This window comes from Trachypithecus francoisi, unplaced genomic scaffold, assembly GCF_009764315.1.
Source record: "Trachypithecus francoisi isolate TF-2019V2 unplaced genomic scaffold, Tfra_2.0 Lachesis_group17, whole genome shotgun sequence".
NCBI lineage: Eukaryota > Metazoa > Chordata > Mammalia > Primates > Cercopithecidae > Trachypithecus > Trachypithecus francoisi.
Genome location: NW_022681462.1, coordinates 2,078,770 through 2,102,461, shown reverse-complemented (window position 1 = coordinate 2,102,461; position 23,692 = coordinate 2,078,770). Strand labels below are relative to the sequence as shown.

Genomic DNA, 23,692 nt, shown 5'->3' with positions numbered 1-23,692 from the left:
AGGATGCCTACTGGGTTGACCAGCTCAAAATGGTGATGCACATGCCTGGTCTGGGCACCCGCTGAGATGAGAACTGGCGAGAATGGACGAGATCTGTTCATCCTGCACCATCAGCCTCCATCCTGACAGGAACATGCATCCTGGAAATAAAGATCCTCTTCCCAAACACCTCCTACCACCTGATATTTTCATTTACTTTAGCCCTATTTTCTTCCATAATACTTAAAGATAGAAAATACATGTTGTTAATTAAATTGTGAAAGTAAAAAGGAAATATAAACTCCTATCCAAATTGGCTTTTCATCTGACTAGACTGAACATACTCAGCTTCCCCAAAATGTACAGCTGAAAGGAACAAAGAAAAAAGAAGTAAGGCTGGACGTGGTGGCTCATGCCTGTAATCCCAGAACCTTGGGAGGTTGAGGCAGGTGGATCACCTGAGGTCAGGAGTATGAGACCAGCCTGGCCAACATGGTAAAACCCCATCTCTACTAAAAATACAAAAATTAGCTGGGCATGGTGGCACATGCCTGTAATCCCAGCTACTCGGGAGGCCGAGGCAGGATAATCACTTGAACCTGGGAGGCGGAGGTTGCAGTGAGCTGAGATTGCATCATTGCACTCCAGCCTAGGCGACAAGAGCGAAATTATGTCTCAAAAAAAAAAAAAAAAAGAAAAAAGAAAAAAAAGAAAAGAAAAAAGACGTAAGAAGTTTCTTTTTTAGTTATACTGAAGGAGTGCATGATAGATACATAAAGTTGGTATAAAAGTAGTTGTGGTTTTTGCCATTAAAAAAAAATGACCAAAACCACAATTACTTTTGCACCAGCCTAATATATACACATATATATATATGCACATATACATATATTACTTAATTATATAATAATTTTGTTATACCTGATTTGTTTTATGCGACCACCAGAGCAGGCGCCAGAGAAAAGGCAAGTAGGCAAGGTAAAAAGAAACTTTATTAGCTAGCCAATGTGAAGGAAGAAAGGGCGAAGTTCGCTGGTCTCCGGCGGTGGAGGCCGAGGAAGTCGCCCCGGCGTTCTCGTCGTTCTCGGGCGAGGTTCCTAGGTCTGCATATGAGGAGGGGACTGAGGAAGTTCGCGCCGCGCGCCTGCTGGGAGCGGCTTTTCTGTCTAAGGCTTGAGAGTGGGAGGGCGATAGGCGGGACACGGACGTGTCAGGGGGCGTTCCGTAGGTGCGACCAGGTAAGTCTCAGTCTCTTTGGATTGACGTCACCTCGTGCATGCTCGGCTGATCTGCATCCTCCCGGGTGCGGGCTGCATTTTCCCGCGTGTGGGAAAGTTGGTGAGGAAGAACCCGGAAGTGCACCATCTTAGTCGTCTTTGTCCTCTCCCCGCCACCCCGTCCAGTCAATACCTTTTAATATAATTATTAGAATAGATTATCATTCTAGGAAAAGAAAATACCTGTGTTAAGATGCACATTTTTTGTCATTTATCTGACTTGAAATTTAACTTCCCATTAAAAAGGGATTCTAAACATTAAGGGGGAGATGATGACGTTGGACACCTCCCCTGGCAGTATCAGGTGCTCACAGACCCTCATGGAGACAGAAATGAGCGTGGGCATCCTGAGTTCCCCAGCACGTGCTGCAGCGGCTCTCCGGTCCCGGCTCACCTGCCTGCTGAGCAAAGCCCTGTGTCCTCTCATGGGGCAAAGAGACAGCTGCTGATTTTCATCTTGATTCATGTGTCTTATTTTAAATGGCCAAAGGAATGAATTTTTTTTGCAAAATACACACACTCAAGGCAGCTTACCATTGTGTGTTTTCTGATCGGACTGAAATGTTTAATTTGGGTTTTGAAATATTTACACATTATTCACACATTTTCTACCATAAACTGACTTTACCCTTTTAATCAGAAAAATAAATACTACCTTTTAGAAATAATTTCTATTCTGGAAACAAGAGCCGCTGCTGATTGAGAATCAGGGAACTTGTCTCCCGCCATGCACTGTGTGCCCCACGTCCCTCCCACGGCCCCAGGGAAGGGTCTGGGCTGCCACCACAGCCACATTGGCCCATGTGACTCTCTTCAAATCCTTAGCCTTTGGGACTTCGCAGTATCCAGTATCAAAACTGCTAGGCAGCTTTTCAGTTGTTTGCCTAAATTGAGAAGTTGTGACAGAGACTGTATAGCCGATGAAGCCTAAACCATTTATCATTGACTTTCTTCTTTGGACCTAAACTTTTTGGACCGTTATGATGACTTCTTTTTAGTTCCTTTAATTCAGCTTCCTTCTTTGTAAAATCTCTGTAGATGTTGAGTCTTTGTTCATCTCCAGAAATGAGCACAGTTTCTTATGGTCTGTCTTCAATCTGGCCTCACGGGCCCCCACGTGGCCGCACTCTGGGCAGCTGGAGGGGCCAGGACTGGCCTGTTCCACTACTGCTAAGCCTCTGTACCTGCTCCTTCTCCATCTCAGTAAGGGATTGCTACCATTTCTTGTGTCCTGATTCAAGATCAGCTCCAATTTTTGGCTTGCCTTACCCTGTAGTTTCTCTCTGTCCTCAGCCTTGAGAGGTGAGGCCGTGTCTCCCAGCTCTGAAATCTCTTGGACCTGTTTGAGGACCTGGGCTCTGGAGGCTGGCCAAGCTGAAGAACCTCCACTGCCTCTCCTCTTTCTCTGGGTAGAGGTTGGCGGGCCCAGAGTCTCCACTCTCTCCCCTCTTTCTCTGGGTGGAGGTTGGCGGGCCCAGAGCCTCCACTGCCTCTCCTCTTTCTCTGGGTGGAGGCTGGCGGGCCCAGAGCCTCCACTGCCTCTCCTCTTTCTCTGGGTGGAGGCTGGTGGGTCCAGTGCCTCCCTGGGGATGAGCTGTCTCCCTGCCTCAGTCGGGGTGTCCTGTATTCAGCTGGAGAAAGGGCCTGTGCTCCTATAGAGGCTTTCAGCAAAAATGCTGCGGGTGCTCAGGGCTCGGAGAATGGATGTCACAATCTGAGTAAACAGTGGAAGTCAGTTTGTGTGGTGAAAGATGCATGAATGGTTCTGAACCTTTGCTCCAAACAGATTTTCTCAGGCTGGAGACTGGATTTTTTTTTTTTTTGTAAACCTTTGGCTCTAAGAACCTTCTGATATATAAAGCCTGGCTTGAATTCCACCTCTTCAAAAGGGCTTTCACTCTGCTGCAGCCACAGCATCCCTCCAGCGGCCCACTCCCTGGCAGTGTCATCTTTCACGATCCTCGTGTCCGCTCCTCCTTCCAGTCTTGGAGGTTTCCTTTCTACCCACCGCACTGACTTTTGCTGCTTTGACTTGCTGTGAAAAGTTCTAAGCTGCCGTGAAATGGAGAGCAGCTCCCTCCTCCCCGGGAGAGGAGGCAAGGTTTATCCCTACTCCTAAGAGGAGCTCTCATGTGGGATGCAGAAAAAGTCTTTCCGTGGAATTAACAAAGGGCTGTACATCATCACATTTAATCTACACAGCAACTTACGAACGGTTTTATTGTTTTAAATCCCATTGGAGAAGACAGAGGCACTGAGGTGCAGGAAAACAAAGTGACTGCAGTCGGGTGGCCAGCAGAGGCAAGAGGCAGAATTCAAATAAATGAAAACACAGGGTTTTTTGACCTGAGCTCATTACACTTGAGAAAGCATTCCGTTTTGTCCCTTTTCCTTCATGATAACTTGTTCTTATGGCATAGTGCAGAAATCACTGTGGATTTCCCGAAGTAAAATGCTGCTTCTCCCAGAACAACAGGAAGGATGACCCAATTTGCACAAATAATGATTTCAAATAAGGGTTGAAAATGTGTCTTCCTCCTTGTCTTTCGGCATCCAGATAAGCCAGGCTATTGCTCTGTACAACATGGTCATTTTCTCAACTGGATCACCCACACTGACCCCTGGAATAACGCTGGCCACAGGGAAATCCCCACCGCAATCCCAGTGACGGTGGCAACAGCCCGCCTGGCCAGCTCTGCTTCCGCGTGGACCTGGCTTCATGTAGTGGACACCGCAATCCAGTGACTCCAATCTTGCCTTCTGCTGAGGTGCATTTTAAAGTGAGCTGTTTTTTACTAAAAATGTTTAGGAGGTTTTGAACAATAGTTACCAGAAGAGGAGTCACCAAGGACGTCATGCCTGTGCTCTGCAAAATTCTTTTTGGCCTTCTTTTTTTCTTTTTTTGTGAGGGAAAATAGTGCCTCACAGTGAACAGGTGATCTAAATTAACATCACCAGTGAGGGCAGGTGAGCATCACGTGCCTCTAGACGGGACGACCCAGAGGGCCATGACATACTTCGGCAGTATCCTGGCAGGGAATGATAACCTGAATCTAATCTAACCCAAATTGAAGGACATTCTATAAAATAACTGGCCTTATGCTTAAATAATGTCACTATCATGAAAGATAATAGGAAAGGCTAAAGAATGGTTCTAGGTCAAAGAAAGCTAGAGACGTGTCCACTAAATGCAATACATGATTCTGAGCTGAGACCTGTCCTGGAGAAAATAAGTGTGATAAAGGCCATTACTGGGACAATTAACAAAATCAAAAACTATATAGATTAAATAAAAGTACTATAATAATGTTACGGTTTTTGAATTTTCTAACTTTATTGTGGTTATATTAAGAGATTATTCTTACTCTTAATATACACTGATGTGTTAAGGGATAAAGTAACATGATCAATGTTGCCTAATTTCTAAGAGTTCAGAAAAAATAAGATGTGTGTATGTATGTGTGAAGACAGAGAATAAAATAATATATGTGATAAAATGTGACCAAATGTTAAAAATTGGCAAATCTGGGTAAAGAGTATACTGGGGTTCTCTGTATTATTCTTGTGACTTTTCTGAATGTTTGAATTTTTAATAAAAAACAACCATGAAAGTAAAGTTATTCCCAATTAAGGAAAAGATCAGGTGACTGGAGAGAGAGGGCACAAAAACTAGGCTCATGGAGATAACCCAGGCATTGCCACTTAATCTGGCTGAGTCAAAGTTAGTTTACTACTTAGACACTAATCAAAATTACCGATTATGACTGAATTCAAATATTTCCTTCAAGTTCATTTATTGAAGTTTAATTACACTGCAAATTAAAAATTCCTGCTTAGTCAGATCCCATGCGGCTGTTGGGAGTATAGTATGTACTTTCTGCCTCTAATTGCACATTTAAAAAATTTCTGTTGTAGCCTCAGGCATTGCACATGGTCGTGGTATTAGCCCTGTTTCCTCTACTACCCCGAGTAGGTCTTTAGAATTTTCTCATCACACAAGCATGGTGCTGGGTAGAAATTCGAGCCATTCTACATTTCTCTGGGGCCTTAGCCAGCAAAGTGACACCAAGCCCCTAATCCAACCATTTAGAATCCAGTCTGTTTTAGGATTTTAGCATTTTCTATTCTCTCTTTTTTTTGGAGACAGAGTCTCACTCTGTTGCCCAGGCTAGAGTGCAGTGGCAAGATCTCAGCTCACTGCAACCTCCATCTCCTGGGTTCAAGTGATTCTCCTGCCTCAGCCTCCCAAATAGCTGGGATTACAGGTGCCCACCACCACATCCGGTTAATTCTATATTTTCAGTAGAAACGGGGTTTCACCATGTTGGTCAGGCTGGTCTCAAACTCTCGACCTCAGGTGATCTGCCCGCCTTGGCCTCTCAAAGTGCTGAGATTACAGGCATGAGCCACCGCACCTGGCCTCACTTTAAGCATTTTCATTCGACTACCAGTTTAACCATAAAATGCTTTCCAAGGCTCAAATTCAGAAAATCAAAATTTCTCAAGCAGGAGTGGCCTTCTATAATCACCTCTTAGAAAATCTGCACCCCAGAGAAACGGAAGATTCCCAGCCCTTGTTGTAAAGAAGGGTGTCACGCCTTAGCCTACGTGCTCATCCCAAGTGCTGGGATCCACATTTACTCTCATCCAGGCAACTCCCAAGCACATTTATCACATTCAAATAACCTATCCCTGTTGTCAGTTGTACGTATGTGCCTGCTGGAAACCAAAAATCCTGCTTAAGTATTTTTTTCCCACCTAAAGTATTATTCAATTAATTTAAATAATAATTATTCTTTTAACTGTTGACAGATAGATCACGCCTATGAAAGGCCAGCTACGTATCTGCAATGTAATCTTTTTTTTTTTTTTGAGACAGAGTCTCACTTTGTCACCTAGGCTGGAGTGCAGTGGCGTGATCTCACTGCAACCTCTGCCTCCCAGGTTCAAGCAATTCTCCTGGCTCAGTCTCCTGAGTAGCTGGGATTACAGGTGCCCCGCTAATTTTTTTTTTTTTTTTTTTTTTTTTTAGTAGAGATGAGGTTTCACCACATTGACCAGGCTGGTCTTGAACTCCTGACCTCAAGTGATCCTCCAGCCTTGGCCTCCCAAAGTGCTGGGATTACAGGTGTGACCCACCACACCAACCCTGCAACGTAATCATTTTGCCTGACAGAGCTTTCTCAAGGTCTTCTCCCAGTTCCCTTTTCCCTACAGACCCTTCCCATGATTTCAATGATGACTTTTGTGGTTATATCTCCCAAATCTCTATCTCTAGACTCTAGACCCACATCACCAATTACTTCTCTGACATCTTCCTCTGGGCATCTTGCAGGCACCCGCAATTCATCATGTCGCAGACACATCTCATTGTCTTTCTGTCCACACCACCAGCTCCTGTAGGTATCACTATCTATCTACTGCCCCAAGCCAGGGACCAGAGAGACACCCTAACCCCTTGGCATCCAATCTTCACACAGCAGTGGGAGACAGCTTTTGAAAACTTCAGATGTGACTGTGTTTCTCACTGCTTTAAATGTGGCTCTCATTGCCCTGAGGGTAAAGTGCAAATCCTCAATATGACCCTTTATGCATAGCCCTGTGCTTACCTCTCTGAAGAGGTTTATTATTTCCACCCTTCCTTCTCATTTTAAGTTCCAGCCAGAATCAATTTTATTTCTCCAGATATAGATGTTTTTCTTCATTTCTAAGTCTTCACACACATTATTGTCACCATCCATGAAACTCTCTTTCTACCTCTACCCCCTGCTGAATTGCAACTGGCTGACTTCTTCAGGGACCACTCCCCGAGGAAGTCTGGGGCAAACCTCTGAGGCCCAGCTATCCCGGTCTCATGGCCCTTCCTCCAACACACATGTGCACTCCACTCTGAGGCCTGGGCACCGCTGCTGTTTCTGCTTAGAACTCTCTTCTCCAGATAATCTCATGGCTTGCCCCACCTCTTTTAAGTCCTTATTCATATGTCACCTTCCCCAGGAGCTCTTCATTAACCACCATATATAGAATCACAATCTTCACCCTGACATTCTCAACCCCATTTGTGGCTGGATTTTTCTCTATGGCACTGTATCTGACATACCACATATTTTATCTGTTTATTTCATTGCTTGTCTGTCTCCTTTAAGATGTAATCTCCAAAAAGCAAGAATGTTCATCTGTTTGCTCATACCATTAGACCAGTACTTTCAAAATATTACATACATGCAATGCAGTAGATAGGTAATAAAAATTTGTTTACTAAAAAATGAGAAATTAAAATAAATGCATTTTTTTTCTGGCTACTTTTTTGGGGGACCAAGTATGCTCATTTCATAAGCTGGCCAGGGATATTTCACTTCTCTTCTCTGTGACAAGTGGACTAGCTCAGGCCAGCTCATGAAATGTCAGTGTTCTAGCAAAAGCACAGGTTGAAACTTCTTGTCCCCAATATCAAATTATTTAACAAAAGCTTCACAAAATTAAAAAAAAAAACCTACCTGGAAAATAAAAGCCATTTTCATCGCATCTTGCAATAACCTTCTGTCCTTTGAGGGGATCTGGTCTTTTTGATTTGGTTTTCTTTGTTGGATTTCCTTGCAATTTCTGTTGCTGAAAAAGACAAAACAGGAATAATTGATGAGAAAAACTGAATGCAGATGGTGAAAATGATAAATACTGGTTAGCCTAGTGGTATGGTTTGGCTCCATGTCCCCACCTGAATCTCATGTTGAATGATAAGTTCCAATGTTGGAGGTGGGGCCTGGTGGGACGTGGTTGGATCTTGGGGGTGGTTTAGCACCATTCCCCTAGTGCTGTTCTTGTGATAAAGTTATCAAAAGATCTGGTTGTTTGAAAGTGTGTGGCCCCTCCCCTTTCACTCTCTCTCTCATGCTGGCCATATGAAGATGTGCTAGCTTCCCCTTTGCCTTCTGCCACGATTGTAAGTTTCCTATGGCATCCCCAGTTGTGCCTCCTGTACAGCCTATGAACTGAGTCAATTAAACCTCTTTTCTTCATAAATTACCCAGTCTCAGGTAGTTCTTTTTTTTTTTTTTTGAGACGGAGTCTCACTCTGTCGCCCAGGCTGGAGTGCAGTGGCAGGATCTCAGCTCACTGCAAGCTCCGCCTCCCGGGTTTACGCCATTCTCCTGCCTCAGCCTCCCAAGTAGCTGGGACTACAGGTGCCCGCCACCTCGCCCGGCTAGTTTTTTGTATTTTTTAGTAGAGACGGGGTTTCACCGTGTTAGCCAGGATGGTCTTGAACTCCTGACCTTGTGATCCGCCCGTCTCGGCCTCTCAAAGTGCTGGGATTACAGGCGTGAGCCAACGCGCCTGGCCAGTAGTTCTTTATAGCAATGTAGAAGCAGACTAATATACCTGAATTTTCTACTGAGAACCACATTATAGAAGAATTACAGAATATTCCTTTACTATACACTCCCTTTGGAGCCCTTTCTGCTTTATGTTAATTAAATGTTACTATTTTGGCAAGGGCAATATCTGCCTTCCACAACTTTTATACTTTAGCTCAAGGTACAAGGAGAACTGGATGAGTAATTAAAGAAAAGGGAAATAAAGAAAAATTATATATACAACTAGAATTCTTGAGAGCAAAGACTACACCAGCACCATGACCAGCACTGCTGCCTTCCTTGAACAGTGAAAGGTAAAGGGGCCCTTCAATAGAAGAGTCCACTAACAACTTTGAGAGAGACAAGCACTGAAACATAGTGCTTTACAGAAATTCAATATCCCAGCCTACCTCTTCAGGACAAAGGAGAACCTTTACAATCACTGACTTGCAAAGAGGAAAGAAGTCCATGGGCTCAGATTGGCTAATAAATGAATTATCCTCGTTCCTTCTATCTCCTGGTTGATGCAGCAGTGGATGCTAGAAGTCAGTGGGTCAGAGCTTTCAAAGTTCTGAGAGAAAATAACTTTCAATCTAGAATTCTAAACCCAGGCAAACTATCAATCACATGGAAAAACAAAGACATTTCTAGTCATATCCCTAGGTAGAAACTTTCCCTTCCCATACATCCTACATTAGGGAGTTACTTGAAAATGTGCTTTTCCAGTAAGAATGACATGTCTGCACAAGTCACAGACAGCAGGAGGTCTCCCAGGAAAAAAAAGGACTTAGAAACCTTGGAAATATATGCATACATATATTCAAGCATGCATATATATATCTAACATATGCAAAAATAATGATTCAAACAAGTAACCTAATTTTAAATACTGAGGGAGAAAAGGTAAAGAAATCCTTTTGCTTGATGCTATTAACATTCTTCAATTGGCCAGCGTATCACATAGGACCTTAAGGAAGGCATATACTCCTGAACTGTGACTTGTCCCAGTATTGAACAATATTTATCCAATCAGAATAGTACAAATACTATTTTGTGTTCTTTTAAATGAAAAATTTTAAACTTGTACCGTGAACCTTTGGAAGGAGTACAGCATTGACAACACGATGGTTTAAGTGTAGCTCTTGAAAGGTTGGAATGAAAGGGGAAAGAAAAAGCACAGATATTACCACCATGTGAACTCAGGAATTGAAGAAGTTATGCAACTTGATAGATCAAGAAGTAGAGGCTTATGTATATTAAATAAAATGTTACGAATGCAGCCCATAGAATAAAAGATAATGTAAATATCCAATATTAGGAGCGGGAGACAAAGAGGGAAGAGAGTAAAATTATAATTTTTTTCATGTAGTGGAATAAAAAGTTTAAATATAACAAATCATAAAAGACAGAACTATATGAAACATGTACTTTGATAAAAATTAATAATTAAAAAATAAAAAATAAAAAATAAAGTAAGAAAAAAATAAATAAAAAATAGAAAAAAAATTAATAATTAATCTGGAAATCTTGCAGAGAAAAGAGAGGGAGGAGAGAATGCCTTTACTTTCTATATGAATGAATCAAAGTCCTGGACCACCCCGAAGGTACACACGTGCAGGAAACACTCACAGCAGCACAGCAAAGGCTTTGAGAACTGAACTACAATGTAAACCATTGCCCAAGTCCCAGATTACCCGTATAAACCTTGAGTGATGCACGCAGACTTAAGCTGTGAATAGCACAGCCTTCTAAAACTGAACTGACATGGAAACCACTGCCCGCAGACGGTAAGGCAGAGCTTGCGGTCTAAACCTAACCAAGTCTGATGGAAAAAAATTAAATCTCCTTCAGAGAATTTAAACAGGATCCAGAATCTTAAAACATAATATTCAAAATATTCAAAATGTCCATTATACAATAAAAAAATTCAACAAACAAAAAAGCAAGCAAATATGACCAGTTCTCAAGGTAAAAGGCAATCAATAGAGTCCCAAATTGGGAAGACTCAGATTTTGGAATGATCAGATAAAGACGTTAAATTAGCAATTAGAACCATAGTCTATGAGATAAAGAGATACTCTTGAAATAAGTTGCAAGGTAGTTTTTTGTTTCAGCAGAGAAATAGAAACTATTAAATAAAAGTGGAAATTTTTAAAGTGAAATATATAATATCTGGAAGGACTCAGTAGCAGAAATGATAGAACTGATATAACAGAGAGACAGTGTACTCTAAGACAAAACAACAGAATGTATCCAATTTGAAGAACGCAGAGGAAAAGGATCTTTAAAAGTGAACAAGGTCCTTTTCCTGCCACAGATAATTTCTTCAAAGACCAGCTCAGTTATAACCTTTCTGGAATGATGTCACCCCCAGGAAATTTCAGAAAAAGAAAGGAAAAGATTGTTTTGTTATTTCCAAATGGTACTGCATGAATCAAAGTTGGAGTGAATGTCATGGCTATGTCTACTACATGCAGAAACTATTAGCATCATTTTGACTTGTAAAGTCCAACTCTAAAGTTCTATTTTTTTATGCTTGATGACTGTTAATAGAAATATCCAATCCCCATTCATCTCTCCCTCCAAAATCCCCCGTAGCCTTTATTCCATCATCCAGAATAATCGTTATTTTTAATTCTCAATCAATTTGAGGACAAATGTTCTTGCAAAATATATTAAAATGAATTACTAGAAAAATGAAACAACATAGCAGAGAAAGAGCTTGAGTTCTAAAATCTATTTAAGGATTCTGAAAAGCAAACATGTAGTGGTAAAAGGGCTGGGAAAGAAGACAAGAACTCAAAGTACCACCAAGCTAGTGGTGGGTAATTGACCATTTGTTCCCTCTAGTGTCTCCTGGCCTGGTCCAAAACCCAGAGGTAGGCACAAGGGTCCAGACAGAGAGAGCGGTAGGAGAATCCTAGAGTTCTAGCTTAATAAATGGAAAAAGGAAATCCTAACACTCAGAAAGAATACAAAAATTGTCCCCTCTCTTATTCTCCATTCTCACACCTCAGTCACCAAGCAATCCTGTGGCAGTGCAGCAATGTTTTGAGCCCAAAACTCTGAAGGAGGCTAAATCTTCCTGTCTGATTAGTGGCATTGTGATTTTAAGAAGGTGGAGTGAAATCTCATTGTTCTCTCTCTCTCTCCCTTTTTGCTCGCCACCCTCTGTTTGGCTCCAGATGCAAACACAATAAAAACAAGCCACTGAGCTGGGTATACATTAATAAGCCCAGATTTCTGGCTGGAGAACTGAAAAGAGAAGGCATAGGGAACTAGAAATTACTGGGAAGATCACTGATACAGAAAAGAGAAAGGGAAGCACTAACCCAACACCAAACCAGACAAATACATCACAAGAAAAGGACCCTACAGACCTATATTCCCCATGAATGTAGATGCAAAATCCGTAAGAAAATATAGCAAATGAATCCAGTAACATATAAGAAGGATTATATACAATGGCCAAGTCGGATTTGTCCCTGGAATGCAACACTGGTTTAACACCCATATTAATAGAACAAAAGATAACATTTAATGTAATATACCATATTAATAGGATAAAGGATAAAACCATATGGCTATTTCAATGCATGGAGAAAAAGTATTTGACAAAAATCCAACACACTTTTATGATAAAAACTCAACAAACCAGGCATAGAAGAAAACATTCTCAATTTGAGAAAAGACATCTATGAAAAGCCTACAGTAAACATGATACTCAATTTAGAAAAACTAGATGACTTACCCTTAAGATCAGAAACAAAGTAAGGCACTCTCACCACTTCTATTCGACATTGTATTTGAGGTTCTAGCCAGTACAATCAGGTATAAATAAATAAATAAATGTCTCCAGATTGGAACAAGTAAAACTGTCTTTATTCATAAATAACATGATTGTATATGCGAAAACTCTAGGGAATTCACCCAAAATCTGCTAGAATTAATTAGCAAGTTCAGCAAGGCGTCATGCTACAAGATAAATGTACCAATAAAATCAACTGTTTCTATGTATTAGCAATGAACACTCTGAAAATGAAATTAAGAAAAAAATTAATTTATAATAGCATCAAAAAAGAATATATTTAGGAACAAATTTATTAAAATAAGTGGAAGACTTATACACTCAAAACTAAAAAATATCATTGAGAGAAATCAAAGATCTAATAAGTACAGTGACATACCATGTTCATGGATTGGAAGACTTGATATTATTAAGATAGCCATTTGTTCCCAAACTGATACATAGACATTATAATTTATATTAAAATCCCAGCAAGTTTTTTGTTTGCTTGTTTTTGGATTTTCTTTTTTTTTGTTGTTGCTGCAGAAACTGAGAAGTTGAATCTAAAATTTACATATAAATGCAGAGGACCCAGATGACCCCCCAAAAAATGTTGACAAAGAACAAATTTGGGGAACTTGCTTTTTTTTTTCTTTTGAAACCTACTATATCTACTGTCATCAAGAAATTGTGGTACTGACATAGGACAGTGATATGGATTAGTGAAACAGTACTGAGTCCAGAAATAAATCCTTATAGTTATAGTCAATTGATTTTTGACACTTTGGAACAAAGTTTGGCAGTTTCTTAAAAAATTAAACAAACTTACCATATGACCTGAAATATTGCTACAGTATTAGATACCTCACCAAGAGAAATGAAAATTTATAACCATAAAAAGACCTGTATATGAGGATTCATATCAGCATTATTCATAATAATAAAAGGGGAGAAAGAATTCAAATGTCCATTAACTGGAGAATGAATAAACAAAATGTGGTATATTCATAAAATGGAATAGTATCCAGCAATTAATTTATAAAATGCATAGGAAAGGCAAATATTTAGAGACCAATTGATTAGTGATTATCCAGAGCGGAGAGTGTGAACAGAGAGTGATTGCAAATAGGCATGAGGGATCTTATTAGGAGGAAGATAACGTTCTAAAACTGGATTGTGGTGGTAGTTGAAAACTCTTGTCAGTTTTATTAAAAGTCATTGAGTTGAAATAGGTAACTTTCGTGGGGGTACAAATTATACTTCTACAAATCTTTTTTTTAAGGTAGAAATGTTTTTGGTTTGCTCTGCATAACCACTCACAATATTTTGCATATACTGTAGTGGGCTGAATGACTGAATGAGTACAGGAGCTTCCGAATCCATCTACAAATCAAAAGATAAACCACAGAGGTCTTTTTCTCCAAATTGCTACACTGCTGAAACTGGGAATTTTCCATCCTAGATTTTTACTCATTTTTTTTTCTTTCTGAACCATAAACTTATTATAATTCTTGAGTCTCTTAAAGAAATTAGTCCTCCATCCCAATTGGAGTGCCTAGCAAAATAATTCTCAAGTGTCTCCTCTTTTCAGACCACCAAATGCTCCTCTTCTCCATGACACAAAGTCCAATATAAAGTGCTTGCCCAGACATTTTAATGCCACCTTTTTGCAGTGATATAGCGGTCTAGCTATAGCTATGTATTTGCCGTGCTATAGTTACACCATAAATAAAATATCAATGCATACTTTATGAGTTCATTTGCAGTCCTCCTCTTAAGAAAGTCTCTAATTTATGAGGCGGCTGGCTAAAAAAATTTAAATAATTTCAGGCAGTCTGAATACCATTTGCTCTTGGGTCATTATTCATGTTCAATACAGTTTGGGTCCTGGAAATAAGTGGGCTCATTTCCATGGTGCCCTGATAGGACTGGGGTCTGTTGTAGCCATCCATCATTTGGAACTGTGTGGAGATGCTTTTCAGATTCATTAAAATAAGTGGAAATATGGTTTATAACCTCAGAGATGAAAACTTAAGAGCCAGGTCCTCAGACGTAGAGAATAAATAAGCTGAGAGGTTAAGGTCTCTTACAAGGACTGTGGGAAGTCTTCGGACCTGCGTTGCTTATAGCCTCTGCAGCCACGGACAAAAATGTACGGTGAACAATACTCTTTTGTTTACGATGCTCACATCTAGCCAGATTTTGCTTGGGTCCTTCCCTACTCATGGAATTTGCACATGTGCTGAGGCAATCAGTATATCAAAGAGAATTCACTGTCACTGGTGGGTGGTGAATGTCACCTGCTTATTCCCGGGCTTTCACCCAGAGAAGAAACCTAAGCACTCTTTCTAGCGTGAGGTTCAAAAAGGCCTACTGTGGTCTGAAATGACCTCAGAGGAAGGAGCTGGACTAGGAGACAGGAGAAACAGGATTGGGTGCTGCCCACCGGGCGATGTGACTTTGCGCAATCTTTTAGCCTTCTTGGGTCTCAGTTTCTGCATATGCAAAGTAAAGGAACAAACTAAATAATCGCTATCACTTCCTACTTCCCTATTTCTGTATAGGAGGGTCTAAATCTACACTCTTAGAGAAACTGCTAGGATGTATGTATAAGGCCAGGATGCAAGCCTGCTACCCTTGCTGGCAGCTCCCATAAGATAAGAGAAATGCAACAGCAACAACTGAGTACATGAATAGCACAGTTTTTCCATCTTCGTAATCCAGTGGGATGCCCAAGCACAGCTTCCTACAGTAATTTCTTCAATGGAAGACTGTGTAAGTGTTCTAATAATGGATAGAATCTAAAGTCTTGAGAATCTGGAGCCTGTCATGCTAAATCAACTGTTACTTAAAAACCTCACTTTAGCCTTCATGGAAAAGCCACCTTGCTTTCACCAGTGTTCATGTCAAAGACCAATTGGCTGGGAAGATACTTTGGTCACTGAGACCACCAGACAGTCTCTCTGTCTCCAGACGAATAAAAACCTGATTCCACAAAGATGTCCACATCGATTCCGGGAAGGTATTTCTCCCCTTTAGATTTCATTAGTATGACAAATCATTTCTTAGAACCTATGCCTAGATACATTTAAAGTTCCTGTTTAAAATTCTGAACGAGTAGAGTCACATAATTTATTTTACTAGCCCTCTTTCATCTCTAGATTCCAAATATTGATTCTCTCAATTTCCTAGCCAGAAGTTAACTAAGGAGATTGCTTTCTACATTTTCAGAATGGGTTTAAAGGTATAAATCTGGGAGTTCAGTTGTCTAAAATAATCAGTGAAATCTTTTTTTCTATAGTTGTCACTCACTTCCCAATTCTTCTGATAGAGAATAGCCATTTACTCTGTGAAGAGCTTCCCTTGCATGGGTGACAGTGAATGGTAGCAATGCTATGGCATTCATTCTTAACACTGCAACTGCCACCTAAGAAAATACCTTTCTAAATGGTCACAAGTATCACTCCCCTTCAAGTCATTCATACCCCTGTAAGTTCACTGGAAAGGACAAGGACAGATACTAAAGAACATTGTAAAAGTAATTCATGTTGGCTGTGAACGGTGGCTCATACCTGTAATCCCAGCACTTTGGGTGACTGAGGCGGGTGAATCCCTTGAGACCAGGAGTTTGAGACCAGCCTGGCCAACGTGGCAAAACCCTGTCTCTACTAAAAACACAATAATTAGCTGGGTGTGGTGCCATGCACCTGTAATTCCAGCTACTCAGGAGGCGAGGAACAAGAATCACTTAAACCTGGAAGGCAGAAGTTGCAGTGAGCCAAGATCACACCACTGCACCCCAGCCTGGGTGACAGAGTGAGACTTTGTCCCCAAAAAAAAAAAAAAAAAAAAAGTAATTCATGCTTACTCTGCTTTGTTTCCAACTGTTACTACTATTGGCAAGAATTCATTTCTGGTTGATTCCATAGCATGGGGCCTTATGGAAGGAACCATCCACCATGGCCTACGTGATGATTTGATGATTCATTTGGACCATGGCACAGTCAACTGAACTGCATCACAGATAAAGCACAGTGGTCAGCTTCAATGTAATGGTTCATCCCACAGAAATAGAACACAGGCTTCCCAGGATGAAAAGACATTCACTGGGGCAGCTAGAGCTGCCATCCCTTCAGCCAGAATATTGACAACTTTGTTCCAGAAAGATGACATCCTGCTGGTTTTGAATTTTGCTGAAGACTTCGGGGTGCCGTACAGTTCACATTAAAGAACGCCTCCCAACTCCATTTCTTTTCTGCCATACCTCACCTAAACATGCACACAAAATACATGCCAACTACTGAGGTCTAAAAAGAAACCCATGGGTGATGAAAGTCAGAGGGAATAGAGACAGAGCAGGAAAGGCTAGCTCTCAAATAAATAAGCCAACATATGTTTAGACTCAGGCACACAAGAATAGCTGCATACCAGTTTCAGTGAGGAAGTCCCACGAGCAATGATGCCAGCAGGAGGGATGCTGTGTGCTGAGTAATGTGATTTAGCCTTGTCTACAAAATTCAGATAATCCAATTTACTTCCTTGTCAGATTCATTCGCAGGTGATATGGACGAGGGCCCCAAATGGTGCCACCCTCTTTTCATTTCGTGACTTAATTTCAAGGTCATGCTCTTGGACATGGTGGTGGAGAGAGTGAAATGACTAAATGTTTGATGCTTTAAAATTTTCCACTTAACAAGAAGCATACTTCTCCACTGGGTACAGAACGCATTTCTACAAGTTAACCAGAACTAGTCTTTGGCTTAAAATCTTGTTAAAAACGGGAGGCTGAGGCAGGAGAATGGCATAAACCCAGGAGGCGGAGCTTGCAGTGAGCTGAGATCCGGCCACTGCACTCCAGCCTGGGCGACAGAGCCAGACTCCGTCTCAAAAAAAAAAAAAAAATCTTGTTAAAAAAACCCACTACTGAAGACTTTTCCTGCCCTAAATTATTGACCTCCAGCACATGCAATCCCTAAATTGTCGTGACAGCAGCTCCAACATGCTTCCTGGTTCACGTTTGTCCTTAAGGCCACGTAAAGTCTGTCACTGCTCTAATCAAAGGAATGTGTGTAGGTTCAGAGAGGCGCTGACCTTTCCCCTTTCTAGGACACCTAATTATAAGACCGGGACATTTGCAAACTGTCTCTGTGAATAATTCAACTCCCTTTAAAACCTTGGTGAACAGGACGGGGCTAACCTGCAGCGTTTGGGAACTCACTCAGTCCCCGCTCACTTAAATTTAGAGGGATTTCATCCACCAGCAAGTATCCAGACTCTGCATCCCTTTGAAAAATGGACCGGAGAGGCCGGGCGCGGTGGCTCATGCCTGTAATACCAGCACTTAAGGAGGCTGAGGCAGGCGGATCACGAGGTCAGGAGATCGAGACCATCCTGGCTAACATGGTGAAATCCCATCTCTACTAAAAATACAAAAAATTAGCTGGGCGTGGTGGCGGGCGCCTACAGTCCCAGCTACTCGGGAGGCTGAGGCAGGAGAATGATGTGAACCCAAGAGGCGGAGCTTGCAGTAAGTGGAGATGGTGCCACTGCACTCCAGCCTGGGTGACAGAGTGAGACTCCATCTCAAAAAAAGTAAGAAAAAAGAAAAATGGACTGGAGAGACAATGAGAAAAGAGCTTACAGGAAAACAGAAATCAGGAGTGGCAAACTCCTGCCCAGCCTCTCCGGGGCGGGGAGGAAGTGGCCCACGGCGAATGAGTTGGAAGGCCTCAGTGTGCTTTCCTTCCCAGGGCGTTTGCACTTTAACAGAAGGCAAATATTGTGCCCAAGAAGTGAAGCTCTAAGTGGAATTTCCTGCCTGAGCCCTGAAGAGAAAGCAAGGTCTCCTTGTGAACTGCTCTCAAGTACGGCACATCTGGGCGGGGGCTCACTGGAAAGCTGGCGGTGCTGCCTGGCCGGCCAAGGCTTAAGGGGGTTTTGATCCCCTTCCCTTCCAGTAGTCTTGGGCACTTAGCCTTGCCTTAAAAACCAAAGGGATGTAGAGGAGTGCTCTGTGAACCTTACCCCCGCCACCTCAGGGCATAGTATACCTCTAGAAAACACACAGTGGGTAACACGCATCCCAAAACCCCAGTGCAGTTTCCACCTCCCTCTCCAGGCACTGCTTCCTGAGCCCGGCACAGGCCTGGTGAGCAGTCTGGCCTCAGCCTCATCCCAGCTGGTGATGCTTTGTGCCATGCGAATGGCTAAGAGGCACAAGAAACAATTCCACAGAGGATCCCTGAACCAGAAACATTCCTTCCCTCCCTGACCCCAGGGCAGCACTGGGCTGTGGGGAACAGTTACTCAGCAAGCAAAACTTCCAGTCAAACATTAACAAACAGCTACCTCAAAGACTTTCCTGAAAAGAAACTTGTGTGTGTGTGTGTGTGTGTGTTTTTCCTCTCTCTCTCTTTTTCTTTGTAGCAGCAAAGGAATCTAATAAATATATACAATATTCCAAAAAGAAAAACCAAAAAATCCAAAATGATTTCCCTATCTTGAAAGCAAACCTGCCAGATCATCTCAGGAAATATTCCCTTATTGCTCTTTTAGGAAAAAACATACAAAGAGAGAGAAATTTGAAGAGTGTTACATATTTAAATCTGAAAACCACCAAAGCTTGGGATTTGTAATTCCGTGTTCCTGATACAGTTATTCATCTCCCGCTACTCAGGAGATGAACAAAAGCCACACTTGGGAGCCACTTTTGTGTCACTGCCTTGAGGTATGAACCACTACCAGCTACCTAGTTTATACAAACATCTCCCACGAGACTGTGGTGTGCAAATTAATTCTGAGTCTTTAAGAAAACTTTTCTCTAATTTTAGCTGTCTTGAGGCACGGGCCAAGCTCAGAAGACAGGAGGAGGCTGGGGTATTGGTGTCCTGCCCACTCCCTGCTCTTTCTCTCTAGGGCTCCAGGAACTCTCTTTCCTTCCCTTGCCCCTTTAAGTCTGGGGGTGATAACAACTTCCTGCTATTGCTTGTCCTGGGGTCCTGTAATATCCCATGGACAGCCTTAGACTGACCTTCACCTCTGCCAAGAGTTCCTTCATTAACGTTCCTTCACTAGGACTGAATGAATTGGATTCTGCTCCCTGGGTGGCCCCTGCTAAGCCCTCTACACTCCGTTTTCTTCCTCCAGACAGGGAGGGCAAATCTGTCCCCAAACCTGTTTAGGGTGCTTGGGTAGAACTCATGGCTCGGAACAAAGACAAATGCAGAGGCAGGAGAGTGCTGGCATCTGCCCAGCTGAAATCTCCAGAGAGGAGGGTGCCTTTAGCTTCAGAATGAAAAGACAACCTGGTTGTAAGTTTTTGTCACCTCAGGGATCTCCAGAGTTGACACCCACCTTCCCATTCCTGAACATCAGGACACAAGACAGAGACTTTTTAGAAAATAGAATTTGAGGATATTTTCCTCCTTCTTTCAGTTTCCTCCAGTGACTGGTGTTTCCGAGCAGGATTCTCTCCTTAAACCCCCATCTAACCCCTAGCTAACCGTGGCACAGTCGTGAAGCCTTCATTTTCTCTTTGTCATCCTCTCACTCCCTCTGGGATTTCAGCTTCACTCTGGCCAGACGCCCCAGAGGCCCATCGGGGGTCCCACTTCCAGATGGTAAACTGTCACTGCAGTGCTGTCTGCGGACAGCATGGCCTGAATGTGTACACATCACTTCTGTGTGATGGCAACATCACCAGTGCACCCCCAGGCTTGTTAACTTCCTGCCCACTGATATGGACAGGAGGCAGGGAAATACTGGGTAGAAGACGGCGGTCCCCGGTGAGGGCCCCACTCTCAAGCTTGAACCCAAGGCCCAAAGGGAGAACATGCATTTCTGTTTTCCTGCTTGAATGTTGCCTTTTCCAAAACCACCCTGCCTGTACCGTCCCCCATCCTGTACCCATAAAAACCCCAGGCTCCACTGGCCATGGAGTAGCAGAGAAGGAGAAAAGAGAAGCAGCAGCCTGACATCATTGAGAAGCAGCTTGACTTCAGAGGGATGGCTTGATGGCGGGACCTGAGATAAGAGTGTGGCTGGCAACAGCTAAATCCCAGGGGAAGACCACCGTCCCACTTCATCCCCTTTCTAGCTCTCCATCCTGCTGAGAGTCACTTTCATCAGCAATAAAATCCCCTGCATTTACCATCTGCAATTTGTTCGTGTGACCTGATTCTTCCTGAATGCCGAACAAGAGCTAGGGATACAGAGGGCTGTCACACCGAGCAGTTAAACACTTAGCCATCTGCGGACAGCAAAACTAAAGGAGCACTGTTGTAACATACGCCCTCTGGGGCTCCAGGGGTTGCAGGTGGAAACTGCCTTGGGGCTGCACAGAGTTCTGCTCCTGTCGGCACCCAGAAGTACTCGTCCTGGCCCCTGCACCCACTCATCTGTGTGCTCCCTCTCCCGAGAGGGGCTGAGAGCCATGGGCTGAGTAAACAAGCCACCCTCTTTGCAAGTCCTGTGAAGGGGTCAGGGAAAATGTCCTGTTTCAACATCAGTAGATTTTGTTCCACTGTAGAGCAGTTCACAGCCACTAGGGAGCTAGTCTTCCCAACAGACCTGAATATCAGCAAAACAGACTAAGATTTTGCTAGTGGAATTAGGAAGGCTGACTAGTCAGAGTGTGATGCCTCCCACCTCCCGTTAAAGAGAAAATCTTGTGGACTGTGAAAAAAAAAAAAAAAGGTTACAATGCAAGAATGACAATTGGTTCATTTACTATCTGGGACACAGATAACAGCTGCATATATTCTGAGTTTATTTTACATAACTGAAAGACATTTTCCTCTGTCTCCCCAGCTAACATCTTCCTGCATGTATAGTGTCAAAGTCACAACCCAACAGAATATTCTCAATGGCAAATGATCTCTGTTCTCTTCCTTCTCCGATTCCACCTCATCCAGCCTCACCCATGCCTGCCTCCCTATGTGCAATTACCTAATGCTCTCTTTCTCCTGGAGCAGAGCACTCAGTTTCCCACCCTGAAGGCCACAGGATCCAGCTTCCTTGCCAGTCACGGCTTTGAGAAGGAAACGTGTGTAGTCAGTGGCGTGGGTAAGTTTCCACAGCCTCCTTCAGGGCTGCTTTCAGCTTAAAAATATTTTCTACCTCCAAATTTTCCAAAGCAGTTAAGGTTATGGGTGAGAGAGCCTTTTTGATCTTTCTGGGCCAAAGGATTTGCCCTGGAGAACAATCCTTATTTATTCAGAAAATGGTGGAGGACAGCACAACTGGGCTGCCCTAGACCAGGCTCCCAAGGAAGGTTAATTATAATCCACAGATGCCCTCCGGCAACTTCCCCTACCTTTCAGCTCTGAGGGCTCTGGATTGGCCAGTGAGGGTGAAATCTGCAATTATAGTAACATGAGGGGTGCTAGGGAGGGGAGTTTTCAAAGGGAATTTACAATTTCAGACTTGAGATTTCTCCTGTCATTATGGAGTCAGTGAGCCAAGTGCCCATCTCCAGGGACACCACGAAGCAGGTGGACTATGGAAATAGGCGGAAACCATTACACAGTCAAGCATGGAATGTGCCCAGTGCAGGACGCTAGGCAGAGCAGGTGGGAATAATGGCTCTCACTTTAGGTCTGATCTGGAGCCAGCCAGGAACTGCCCGTGGAAGCTGGAGCATAAAAAGCAGGCACAGGCTCCCTGGACACAGCATGTGTTGCTGTGTCTCCTTCCCACCTCTGGTTCTTACTGACAGAAAAATCATGAAGCTGCCCCAGACTTAGGAGTCGGCAAGGCAGCTATGCTGGGTGTCAACCCTGCTCCCGATGAGGGTTATCAGAACGCCCTGGTCATCCAGACTCCATAACACACCCTGCAGCAGGCCAGATGCACTGGCCACAGCCCTCTGGACACATGTAGGCAGCCCACGCCGAATGGTCTCATCCCCATTTTGTTGCTTATCAGTCAGCTCATGGGGGAGCTTAATGATGAACAGAGGGGCTCTTTCACGGCAATTTATACTCATCTTTCAAAAGCTTTGGCCTTGCTAAAAGAATTGAAAATGAGACTCTATTTACATATAAATCAGGAAAAAGGACTGGCATCTATGATGCATTTTTCATCGCAGGATCTCAGAAGGCCTTGAAACCTGGAGCTTCACACACCAAAGCTTGAGTCCTGTTAGTGGGTCACAGAATTCAATCTGTGGGGTGTGATAATAATGGCATTTTGAACTCTCAGAATCTATCACACATGGAAAGGAGAAGTATCATCACAAGAAAACAACATTCAAAATCTTCCACTGCAGAGGGCCATGCCACGAGTAGAAAGAACTCTGAGGAGAAGTCACCAGATGTGGCCTCTCCCCCAGTTACCTAGGGACGTTTATTCTGGAACATGGGTGTTCCCCTAACAGACAAGAGTGGCTTGCGACAGCCTGTGTGAGGGCAAGGCAGTGAGGGCACAGTCTTAGCCCCTGACCAAGAGGCAGCAGCAGACCTGGTGATACCACTACAGAAACTAAACGCCTTCTCCCGCACTAGCTCACCTGGCGCTCCCACCCTCTCTCTCCCTGCTTTCCCAGTGAAGATGTGCAAGCAAAAGTCTTCACCTCTTTTTTTTTTTTTTTGAGACGGAGTCTCGCTCTGTTGCCCAAACTGGAGTGCAGTAGCCGGATCTCAGCTCACTGCAAGCCCCGCCTTTCGGGTTCACGCCATTCTCCTGCCTCAGCCTCCTGAGTAGCTGGGACTACAGGCACCCGCCACCTCGCCCGGCTAGTTTTTTGTAGTTTTTAGTAGAGACGGGGTCTCACCGGGTTAGCCAGGATGGTCTCGATCTCCTGACCTTGTGATCCGCCCGTCTCGGCCTCCTGAAGTGCTGGGATTACAGGCTTGAGCCACCGCGCCCGGCCAACTCTTCACTTCTTATACTAACTTCCTCCACTTCTACCCACCCTTCTACCCCCTGCAAACTGGCCTCTGCCCCCACCATTCCACTGGCGTTATTCTCGCCAACCTCACTAATGCACTTTCTCTTGGCGAGTCAAATGGCTTTCAGACATCATTCTGCATGGCTTTCCAAAACTCCTTGATAATAACTTTGGCAGTGGAAAGAGCCATCACTGATAATGTATGTTGTGTGCATTCACTGCTGAGCACCTGGTGCTGCACACTCTCCTAGGTGTATGAAGTATGTGGTCTCACAACCTTCTTTTAGGCCAGTGCTTTAATTTTTGTATTTGGAGTCAGGTGGACCGGAATGCAAATCTCAGCACTGCCATCTTCCAACCGTGTGACACTACTCAGGCCTTCTAAGCTGAGTTCCTGCCTCTTGTCCTT

General features: G+C 43.3%; 1 protein-coding gene across 1 annotated transcript in view; it reads right to left on the bottom strand.

Moving 5' to 3' along the window:
* VWA3B (von Willebrand factor A domain containing 3B) overlaps positions 1-23,692 on the bottom strand; it is a 234,627-nt gene that overhangs the window by 16,387 nt on the left and 194,548 nt on the right. Inside the window, 1 exon segment of the mRNA XM_033238936.1 lies at positions 7,754-7,865. Coding sequence (XP_033094827.1) covers positions 7,754-7,865 — 112 coding nt within the window.